At 37.0% G+C, this 12419-nt stretch overlaps 1 protein-coding gene across 4 annotated transcripts in view; it reads right to left on the reverse strand.

Annotated features, from left to right (window-relative positions):
• Positions 1-1032: 1032 nt before the first annotated feature.
• Positions 1033-12419, reverse strand: part of Hil (peptidase hillarin) — a 190652-nt gene continuing 179265 nt past the window's right edge. For all 4 annotated transcript variants that reach the window (XM_073956171.1, XM_073956173.1, XM_073956172.1 and 1 more), the window contains 4 exons: positions 8858-9132; positions 8478-8591; positions 8249-8412; positions 1033-8171 (listed from right to left, as the gene is read on the reverse strand). In XM_073956171.1, the coding sequence (XP_073812272.1) occupies positions 8012-8171; positions 8249-8412; positions 8478-8591; positions 8858-9132 (713 nt within the window). In that variant the 3' untranslated portion in view covers positions 1033-8011. The remainder of the gene's footprint in view (positions 8172-8248; positions 8413-8477; positions 8592-8857; positions 9133-12419) is intronic.

The raw sequence follows: 12419 nt of genomic DNA on the forward strand, positions 1-12419 counted from the left end.
TAAAATAATTAATTATAAATTAAACAAAATAAAACAATTAAATGTGTAGAAAAATCAATAGTATTTACAATATAAGATAATATTAAGCCAATTAAATTATACAAAAGAGGAAAACAAGTGAAAAATTGGAGGAGAATTAAAATTTTCGTTGCTGTACAAATTTTGTAAACTAAAGGAAGGATTTGTAAAACACGAATACTCATTTAAAGTTCGCTTTAATAATTTGTGTCATAACGTAATCCATATATTATTTTGAAATCAGTTATTTATTTGTTCGTTTTTTTTGTTGTTTTGTTTCAACTTAAATATCATCATCTATAGCACCAAGCGGTTAAATACAATACATATTATTGTTTTTCTTTTTTTTTAAGTTTTAGCTTTGCAATGATTTTGTTTTTGTTACATTAATATGCATATATTTTTTTATGTTTGTGTATTATTTTCGCATTTATATTTTCTATTATTTTATATTCTATATAAATAATTGTATTATTTTTGTGCATTTAATTTCATTCTGTTGTTATTTCTTTTTTTTATTTTTTTTGAATAACTTTTATTTTTTCCATAAAGATTAAATAATTGCATTCAATTAAAATGTGTTGAAAATTGTAAAGATTTTTTATCTACTAATTATTATGAAAATATATAACAATTAATAATAAGCCCTAAATTACAACAAAAGCATACATAGTTAAAAAAAAACAAATTTACAAATTAACATGATTCCAATTCCCAAAGAGGGGTTTGGGGCTAGACATAATTACATGCATTGCATACTTTTGTATATATGATGTGTGTGTGTGTGCATTATGCGGTGTACTGTACACCCAGCACATTACATACATGGTTCTATGGTTCGAGTATTGGGTGATAAACAAAGTGTCGGCATAAATTTGTTGTTAACCAACACCACCCACCCCGACTCCGCAGCTTTTGTATAGTTTGAACATTTGGAGTTTCATAGTATTTATCTTTAGATTTATGGCCTACCTTTAGATTAATATGGTTCGATATTAAATTCGTTCGAACTAATTTGTTTTTTTTTTTTGAAAAATATTAGATTAATTTTTGATTACATTACAATAAAACAAAAAATTCAGTATACTACCCAGCTTCTCAATTTCAAATAAAAATAAGTGAAAATGTCGTAAGGTTCGACATGAGATACTATTTAGACTTTCAAGATATGTAGGATCACCTTGAACATTCACCCTGAAGGAGTAATTATAATTCGATTGTCTTGGAAATTTGAATTTGTTTGAAAAATTTCATTTTGTAATCAAAATATATATGACTCATCTTAAAAATATTTTATTGATAAATGGAGAAAAAGTTTGCAGGGAGTCGAGACATTTTTTCCACTCCAACTTCGAATTTAGCAAAATTGCTCGACTCCGACTCGTAGACTCCGAAACCCTGCTTTGTACAAAATTTCGCAGTGGCTTTATCGACGATATTACGATGTGCATAGTTTGGACAACTCGGATACTTCGTTCGAATTTCAGTCGCTTTATCGACAATATTACGATATGCATAGTTTGGACAACTCGCATACTCCGTTCGAATTTCAGTCGCTTTATCGACAATATCGACGCCTTCAAAAAAATTGCCAAACTTTGAGAGCTTCTCCTGCAAAACTCACTTTTTAGACTTAGCATACTATTATTTGGAGGTGTCGATATTACGATATGCATAGTTTGGACAACTCGGTTACTCCATTCGAATTTCGGTCGCTTTATCGACAATATTATGATATGCATATTTTTAACAAATCGGAAACTTCGTTCGAATTTCAGTCGCTTTATCGACAATATTACAATATGCATAGTATGGACAACTCGGATACTCCGTTTGAATGTTGTCGTCATTTGGAATATTTACAGCTTTTTGACCATTTTTACAGGAAATACGGATTTTCCTCTGCAAAAGCTTGTACGAAGGCTACTATATACGTTTTTGGTCTTGGCAACACTACGTATTTCCAGGCGCTATTTGACATTTCCATTGGATAGTTTAACGTGCGGCCACGGTAACGTAAAAAAATTAATTTGCAAAAATGTGGATGGCATTGAGATCGTAACGTATGCGGATGATCTATTTAACCGATCTTACAACCTTTTTCCACGCGAGGAATATACAGATATCCGCCACTAAATCAACGGCCACTCTGTTCACCACATGGACGGTGCAGGTGAGAAGAGAGTTGAATATTGTGGTGTATGGTATCAGAATTCCGCCACTAAATCAACGGCCACTCTGTTCACCACATGGACGGTGCAGGTGAGAAGAGAGTTGAATGTTGTTGTGTATGGTATCAGAATTCCGACCATAAACTGCCCCAAAATTCTAGCGGTCATAATTAACACTACGTTGACGTCGTCCTCGTATGCCGCAGCTATCTGCGACGAACTGAAAAGTAGGGATAAGGTCCTCAAGCCCCTAGCCCCTAGCAGCTCTTGGGGTGCAGGTAAAGAAACCTTGTTGACTACATGTAACGCGATATTTCGGTCTGTGCTAAGCTATGTGGCGCCAGTTTGATTTGCGAATCTAAGTGGCACGCGATGGAAAAACATTCAAAATTGTCAGAATGCCGCCCTGAGTACGGTAACAGGGTGCCTTCTCATGCCTTCAGTGGACCATCTACATGAGGAGGCAAAAATTCTTCCAGTACAGCAACACAATGAAATGCTTTCGTTGCAGTACTTGCTCGGGTGTTACCGTGAAAGCCACATCCCAATCACTATCTGGTGGGTAGGTCCACTACACTCAGGTACATCAAAAGGATATTCACGTTTTAGAGGAAGAGGTCCAACGATACATGAGAGAACCCCTAGATCACTAAGCCTATCAAGCAGGTTTAAATATCATCCAAACGAACGCAGCTGCTAAGGCCCTAAGCAGATATCTATATCTATCTCAGCTGAGAAGCGTCAGCTGCCACAACAAACCAGAGTAGTTTTGGCTCAATTACGCTCCGGATATTGAAGTCATCTAATTTCAAAGATCGATCGCACCGTGCAAATCATCTGTCCAGCATGCGGCATGGGCCCGCACGGCACACTGCACCTTTTCAACTGTCCTGTCAAACCTACTCATCTAACTCCTCCTCATCTAACACAAACTAACATTCGATATTGCATGAACACCTGATTTGTTCTCGTTTGGGCCCACACAACTTGGCAATTGCTCAAAAAAGGCTCGTGTCGATTGGTGCAAAGAAGTTTGGAAAAACTACAATCGAGGTGCTTCAAAAGATGTTAAAACAAAAACAAAAAAAAAAACACAACAACAATCGCCCGTGTGGATCTTCAAGAATAGCCAAATCCAACGAAAGTGGTTCGCGGAAGAAGCACTTCGAAGCAAATGATCGTATGTTTCTTCGTCAAATCTGGCCATGTGGCGACGGTTTAGTTTTGAGGACCGTTGGCCGGTCAACTTTGATTGGTACGCCACAATTTGTTTGCCTGAAGTCTTCGGAGAAATTCGAAAAATGAACAAGAGAAGACGATTCCTTTTTCCACCATGACAATGCGAGCTCTCACACCTTGGCTCAAACCAAGCTCTTTTTGGCCAGCCAAAACTTTGAATTTATGGGTCATCTGTCGTACAGTCCTGGTTTGGTACCCAACGACTTCTTTTTATTCGTGCACGTCAAGAAAAAAATGGGTGGTCAACGATTTTTGTCGCCAGAAGATGCTGTTTAAGCGTTCAAAAACTAAGTTTAGCAGGTGTTTCAAGCGGAGTTGAAACATTGCTTCGACAATAGGTTTGAGCAAGATCTATTTACCAGGTCACATAAGTAGCACAACAACAACTCATTTTTGGTCGATTCTTCAATATGTCAAAATGTTTGTTTACGTTTTCATACAATTTATTCACAATAACAAAAAATGTACAGATCGAAACCACGACTCTTGCGTTTTACGCCACCTTATAATTTCATCATGGATTTGAGCTCTTGCAAAAGTGCATAAATCATACTGTAGAATATCTTGAAAAACAATAAAACCATTTTTGATGATAAATATTTTCGTTTTCATTATTAGGCCAAAAAATATAGTAGCCTTTGTATCATCGAAGTAGCGACAACCTGTTAACTGCATTTTTGGAAACAAATGTAAATAACCATGAGTGATGAGGCGCACTTCCATCAAATAAATAAGCAAAATTTACACTTCTGGGGCACTGAAAATCCGTCCGTAACCCATGAGGAGCCATTACACCCGCTCAAAGTCACTGTATGGTGTGCTGTTTTCGCTGGAGGAGTCATCGTTCCTTTTTTCTTCGAAGACGTCGCTGGCCAAACGGTTACTGTGAATGGTGAGCGCTACAGAGCAACAATAAACGAGTTGGTTTTTGCCGCAACTTGATGAATTGGGATTGGAAAACATGTGGTTCCAATAGGACGGTGAAACGGCACACACTGCACGTGCCACAACCGATATGCTGAAGGATGCATTTATGTCAACAAGCCTCAGACTCTTTCAGCTCTTAAAGACATTATCCGTCAAGAATGTGAGGACCTATCGCCGGAAGTTTTGGCCAAAGTGATGGAAAATGCCATAAAAAGGGCTCAAATGACAATAAACTGTGGCGGCGGCCATTTATCTGACATCATATTCTCGACTTGATGTAGCAGCTCTTGGGGTGCAGGTAAAGAAACCTTGTTGACTACATGTAACGCGATATTTCGGTCTGTGCTAAGCTATGTGGCGCCAGTTTGATTTGCGAATCTAAGTGGCACGCGATGGAAAAACATTCAAAATTGTCAGAATGCCGCCCTGAGTACGGTAACAGGGTGCCTTCTCATGCCTTCAGTGGACCATCTACATGAGGAGGCAAAAATTCTTCCAGTACAGCAACACAATGAAATGCTTTCGTTGCAGTACTTGCTCGGGTGTTACCGTGAAAGCCACATCCCAATCACTATCTGGTGGGTAGGTCCACTACACTCAGGTACATCAAAAGGATATTCACGTTTTAGAGGAAGAGGTCCAACGATACATGAGAGAACCCCTAGATCACTAAGCCTATCAAGCAGGTTTAAATATCATCCAAACGAACGCAGCTGCTAAGGCCCTAAGCAGATATCTATATCTATCTCAGCTGAGAAGCGTCAGCTGCCACAACAAACCAGAGTAGTTTTGGCTCAATTACGCTCCGGATATTGAAGTCATCTAATTTCAAAGATCGATCGCACCGTGCAAATCATCTGTCCAGCATGCGGCATGGGCCCGCACGACACACTGCACCTTTTCAACTGTCCTGTCAAACCTACTCATCTAACTCCTCCTCATCTAACACAAACTAACATTCGATATTGCATGAACACCTGATTTGTTCTCGTTTGGGCCCACACAACTTGGCAATTGCTCAAAAAAGGCTCGTGTCGATTGGTGCAAAGAAGTTTGGAAAAACTACAATCGAGGTGCTTCAAAAGATGTTAAAACAAAAACAAAAAAAAAACACAACAACAATCGCCCGTGTGGATCTTCAAGAATAGCCAAATCCAACGAAAGTGGTTCGCGGAAGAAGCACTTCGAAGCAAATGATCGTATGTTTCTTCGTCAAATCTGGCCATGTGGCTACGGTTTAGTTTTGAGGACCGTTGGCCGGTCAACTTTGATTGGTACGCCACAATTTGTTTGCCTGAAGTCTTCGGAGAAATTCGAAAAATGAACAAGAGAAGACGATTCCTTTTTCCACCATGACAATGCGAGCTCTCACACCTTGGCTCAAACCAAGCTCTTTTTGGCCAGCCAAAACTTTGAATTTATGGGTCATCTGTCGTACAGTCCTGGTTTGGTACCCAACGACTTCTTTTTATTCGTGCACGTCAAGAAAAAAATGGGTGGTCAACGATTTTTGTCGCCAGAAGATGCTGTTTAAGCGTTCAAAAACTAAGTTTAGCAGGTGTTTCAAGCGGAGTTGAAACATTGCTTCGACAATAGGTTTGAGCAAGATCTATTTACCAGGTCACATAAGTAGCACAACAACAACTCATTTTTGGTCGATTCTTCAATATGTCAAAATGTTTGTTTACGTTTTCATACAATTTATTCACAATAACAAAAAATGTACAGATCGAAACCACGACTCTTGCGTTTTACGCCACCTTATAATTTCATCATGGATTTGAGCTCTTGCAAAAGTGCATAAATCATACTGTAGAATATCTTGAAAAACAATAAAACCATTTTTGATGATAAATATTTTCGTTTTCATTATTAGGCCAAAAAATATAGTAGCCTTTGTATCATCGAAGTAGCGACAACCTGTTAACTGCATTTTTGGAAACAAATGTAAATAACCATGAGTGATGAGGCGCACTTCCATCAAATAAATAAGCAAAATTTACACTTCTGGGGCACTGAAAATCCGTCCGTAACCCATGAGGAGCCATTACACCCGCTCAAAGTCACTGTATGGTGTGCTGTTTTCGCTGGAGGAGTCATCGTTCCTTTTTTCTTCGAAGACGTCGCTGGCCAAACGGTTACTGTGAATGGTGAGCGCTACAGAGCAACAATAAACGAGTTGGTTTTTGCCGCAACTTGATGAATTGGGATTGGAAAACATGTGGTTCCAATAGGACGGTGAAACGGCACACACTGCACGTGCCACAACCGATATGCTGAAGGATGCATTTATGTCAACAAGCCTCAGACTCTTTCAGCTCTTAAAGACATTATCCGTCAAGAATGTGAGGACCTATCGCCGGAAGTTTTGGCCAAAGTGATGGAAAATGCCATAAAAAGGGCTCAAATGACAATAAACTGTGGCGGCGGCCATTTATCTGACATCATATTCTCGACTTGATGTAAAAAAAATAAAAGGCCAAATAAAAATAATCCACAAGAAGAATCAAAGTTTTTCATTTTTTTTAAATTACAGCCAAAAAATCGGAAGTTTACTTTTGCGCCACCTTGTATAAGGCTCATCTTCAAACTTGATCTAAGTTTGGACAAACTCTGGCGTTATGGTGCGATGCAACTAGACTGGGCTGGAGTCGATTTCAAATTGTTTAAAACGGATTTCGTCCATACTCTAAGTGGTCTCAAACCATTAATTCTATGTGGTATACTTTTGATCGTTTTATTGTTAATATTCCATTGTAGATCTAATTCCAAGGGTATAAAAACGGGAGTTTGGTAATCTTCTGAACGAATTTGGTTTGTCCGTGTTTAGACACACGGGAAAGTAAATTCAGTTTTTAGGCAATAGGGGGTAGGAAAGAGTATTGAGGAGCTCTTTCCTCTCCGCTCTCTCCCAAAAACTCAATTTACTTTCCCGAGAAATGTGTGTGTCTAAACACAGACTTTTCTATCGTCTTATAAACCACAAATTTTCGGAAGTATCGGGACCTACAGAAATTTATTCTATCGTTGAAGTCAAAAACAAGGAGCATAATTATAAGCGATTTAAGGGCGAATATTTTGGGTATCTTTTGTGTACGGATGTATCGGAAAGAGTTGACATAAGTAGACCCCAAAGTGAACAAAATATTAAAAATTTGGATTTTCAGCAATTTTTGGAGTACATACCGACGCAACTAGGACCAGCAAGACCTGGTTAAACTTGAAAACCATGGCCTTAACGGGATTTTAGCACAACCCGCAGGATGTAGGCAGGTTGCTTTTCAGGGTTTAAGCGGCAGTGTAAACGAGACTGGCACTTAAAGCCCGACTTTTGGGAAAATATGCAGGCGAAATCCAAAATGATCATACCATGATGTTCAAAATTTTAGAAGCTGCGAAGTATATTGAATTTTTCAGTTAGAAGCCACTTTTATAAGATGTAAATGTGTCTACCTTATAATTGTGTCCATACATCGCGATTTCAACCTAACACATTTTTTTATCTAGCAAAAACCTACTCATTATTGTTCAGTTTCAACATTTGATTTGTATGTAGACGCCCATCGACACACACATATTCATACAAACATAGCATATGTATGCATGTAAAAATTGAAAAAGGGATTTGATATGATATATAGTATAGACATTGGATATTAGTTGCGTTTTGATGAATTAATTAAATATTTACAACAATGTGTCAGTAAATGTTTTTCCGTCGATGATGACGAATTGTTGTGATGACTACTATGGTGTGGTGGTGCACCCAATTCACGGGTATAAATATCCAAACCGTATTGTCCTTCCTCGGGAAAACTAGAAAATAAGAGAAATAGGAAAACATTTTCAGTAAAATCACAATCATTGATAGGTCAGGTCTCACAGCTACTTACTTGATAATAAATGTTACAGTATCATCCAATATATTGTGTGTTACATATTTGGAGAGTTTCTTTTCTTCGATGCCATTTTTGTGTAGTGTAGCCATAAAATCTGTCAAAGGCCGAGACATGCGGAATTGTAAGTCTAAGCTACGGCCGGCAAATATCAAGGGGTCCTGTAAATATTTTTAAGGTTAATCATAGCTAATTTAAATACTATCCTTATATGTAATATCTATACCTGATGAGTAATGGGTATCAGACCAAAGAGACGTGTTGCCTTTGTGGGACCCCATTCACCGCTGGCACAGTCTGGCAGTGGAACCATTACAGTTTGTAATTCCTCACAACAAATCTGCAAGAAATTATAAAATTATTTTAAAAATATTTCAATAAATGTTATTGGCAAATAATTGTGTTTCTTAAAGGGTTAAGGGTCCAGTCATCGAAGGGTTAATCGTGTCCTAGTAAATACTTTATCTGTTAATAATTCTTTAAAAATGTTTTTTTGGGTTACATATAGTTGATGTATACAATAGTTAAGGACTATGAAACAATGACAAAACTTCAATGCATACTTTTAGGCTCTCAAAAAATTCACCCACTAAAATCATTACTTACCTTAAATTTGCACACCGATTTGAATTTCATTGGTTCACCTGTCAGATATTCTTGTGGCGTTACAGCATTGGCAAATATATCCAAAAGAAAAGCTCCCGAACAGGGAGCATGCACCCGAAATGCAACAATATTACCAATAACCGACTGCATAACGAAACGTTTCAAGGAGACACCATCATAAGAATCTTCATCACTATCGTAGAATTTCAAATTGTAATGGAATATCAGACAACTTTGCATATCCGTGGGCATGGCAATGCGAACAGTGGCGGCACCTTTAAATAAAAATTACGGAAATAATGTTAAAATAAGTTAATACCCTAGACAGACGGCAGAGTTAATTTGCATTAAAAATGTCCTAATTTGAATTAATTTTTCACCCTGACAGACGATAGTATCTGCATTTATGAAACAGCTGTTTGTGTTGTTTGTTTGTACCCAGCAGACCATTTCATAAAACTTTACAAAAGTTCGCCAAAATATGCGAAACAAATACACTTTCTACCTTTGATTTTTTTCACCATGATGAAGCAAAAATAAATTTAATTTATTCGCGATATTTTTGAGTCTTTTTAATATTATAAAAATATTGCAAAACTTTAAAAAACATTTGAGGAAGATATAATTTTCGATAGAATTGATATGGTGGGTAATGAAATTTTTTGTGAAAATAAAAATTTGAAAAAGAGATTTGTTAGAAGGCTTGAAAAACGATTAGCTGCTATTCTACTCGCGAAAGACCACTACTTATTTTGAAGAAACGCGAAAATTGTTGATTTGCTTTCCCTTTTTATTTTCTTAAACATGGAAATTTGACAAAAGACAATTGATTTTCAACAGCATTGCCATATTGAAATTGCTAAATTCAGTTTAAATTTCCTTTGATTTTGTGCATTAAGAATGTGGATAATGTACGAATTGATTTGAATTAAGGCAGTTAATGCAAATTAACGCTGCCGTCTGTCTAGGGTATAAGATGAGTCACTCAGACATATCAGGATCAATATTCCTGATCTAGAGAGAGGCGTCCAACGTTACAAGAGAGATAACTTAGAACAACAAGCCCATCGATGCGACTTTTGTCTATAGAAAAATGTCACCGATGGGACTGTTTTCTATAGAAAAATGTCATCGATGGGACAGTTTTCTATAGAAAAATGTCACCGATGGGACTGTTTTCTATAGAAAAATGTCACCGATGGGACTGTTTTCTATAGAAAAATGTCTCCGATGGGACTGTTTTCTATAGAAAAATGTCACCGATGGGACTGTTTTCTATAGAAAAATGTCACCGATGGGACTTTTCTATAGAAAAATATCACCGATGGGACTTTTCTATAGAAAAATATCACCGCTGGGACTTTTTCTATAGAAAAACGTCACCGATGGGACTTTTTCTATAGAAAAACGTCACCGATGGGACTTTTTCTATAGAAAAACGTCACCGATGGGACTTTTTCTATAGAAAAACGTCACCGATGGGACTTTTTCTATAGAAAAACGTCACCGATGGGACTTTTTTTAAAAAATGTCACCGATGGGACTTTTTCTATAGAAAAATGTCACCGATGGGACTTTTTCGATAGAAAAATGTCACCGATGGGACTTTTTCGATAGAAAAATGTCACCGATGGGACTTTTTCTATAGCAAAATGTCACCGATGGGACTTTTTCTATAGAAAAATGTCACCGATGGGACTTTTTCTATAGAAAAATGTCACCGATGGGACTTTTTCTATAGAAAAATGTCACCGATGGGACTTTTTCTATAGAAAAATGTCACCGATGGGACTTTTTCTATAGAAAAATGTCACCGATGGGACTTTTTCTATAGAAAAATGTCACCGATGGGACTTTTTCTATAGAAAAATGTCACCGATGGGACTTTTTCTATAGAAAAATGTCACCGATGGGACTTTTTCTATAGAAAAATGTCACCGATGGGACTTTTTCTATAGAAAAATGTCACCGATGGGACTTTTTCTATAGAAAAATGTCACCGATGGGACTTTTTCTATAGAAAAATGTCACCGATGGGACTTTTTCTATAGAAAAATGTCACCGATGGGACTTTTTCTATAGAAAAATGTCACCGATGGGACTTTTTCTATAGAAAAATGTCACCGATGGGACTTTTTCTATAGAAAAATGTCACCGATGGGACTTTTTCTATAGAAAAATGTCACCGATGGGACTTTTTCTATAGAAAAATGTCACCGATGGGACTTTTTCTATAGAAAAATGTCACCGATGGGACTTTTTCTATAGAAAAATGTCACCGATGGGACTTTTTCTATAGAAAAATGTCACCGATGGGACTTTTTCTATAGAAAAATGTCACCGATGGGACTTTTTCTATAGAAAAATGTCACCGATGGGACTTTTTCTATAGAAAGACTTTTTCTATAGAAAAATGTCACCGATGGGACTTTTTCTATAGAAAAATGTCACCGATGGGACTTTTTTTATAGAAAAATTTCACCGATGGGACTTTTTTATAGAAAAATGTCACCGATGGGAGTATTTCTATAGAAAAATGTCACCGATGGGAGTATTTCTATAGAAAAATGTCACCGATGGGAGTATTTCTATAGAAAAATGTCACCGATGGGACTTTTTCTATAGAAAAATGTCACCGATGGGACTTTTTCTATAGAAAAATGTCACCGATGGGACTTTTTTTATAGAAAAATTTCACCGATGGGACTTTTTTATAGAAAAATGTCACCGATGGGAGTATTTCTATAGAAAAATGTCACCGATGGGAGTATTTCTATAGAAAAATGTCACCGATGGGAGTATTTCTATAGAAAAATGTCACCGATGGGACTTTTTCTATAGAAAAATGTCACCGATGGGACTTTTTCTATAGAAAAATGTCACCGATGGGACTTTTTCTCTAGAAAAATGTCACCGATGGGACTTTTTCTATAGAAAAATGTCACCGATGGGACTTTTTCTATAGAAAAATGTCACCGATGGGACTTTTTCTATAGAAAAATGTCACCGATGGGACTTTTTCTATAGAAAAATGTCACCGATGGGACTTTTTCTATAGAAAAATGTCACCGATGGGACTTTTTCTATAGAAAAATGTCACGGATGGGACTTTTTCTATAGAAAAATGTCACGGATGGGACTTTTTCTATAGAAAAATGTCACGGATGGGACTTTTTCTATAGAAAAATGTCACGGATGGGACTTTTTCTATAGAAAAATGTCACGGATGGGACTTTTTCTATAGAAAAATGTCACGGATGGGACTTTTTCTATAGAAAAATGTCACCGATGGGACTTTTTCTATAGAAAAATGTCACCGATGGGACTTTTTCTATAGAAAAATGTCACCGATGGGACTTATTTTATAGAAAAATGTCACCGATGGGACTTTTTCTATGGAAAAACGTCACCGATGGGACTTTTTCTATAGAAAAATGTCACCGATGGGACTTTTTCTATAGAAAAATGTCACCGATGGGACTTTTTCTATAGAAAAATGTCACCGATGGGACTTTTTCTATAGAAAAATGTCACCGATGGGACTTTTTCTATAGAAAAATGT

This window comes from Musca autumnalis, unplaced genomic scaffold (assembly GCF_047663935.1).
Source record: "Musca autumnalis isolate F117 unplaced genomic scaffold, ASM4766393v1 scaffold_5, whole genome shotgun sequence".
Classification (NCBI taxonomy): domain Eukaryota; kingdom Metazoa; phylum Arthropoda; class Insecta; order Diptera; family Muscidae; genus Musca; species Musca autumnalis.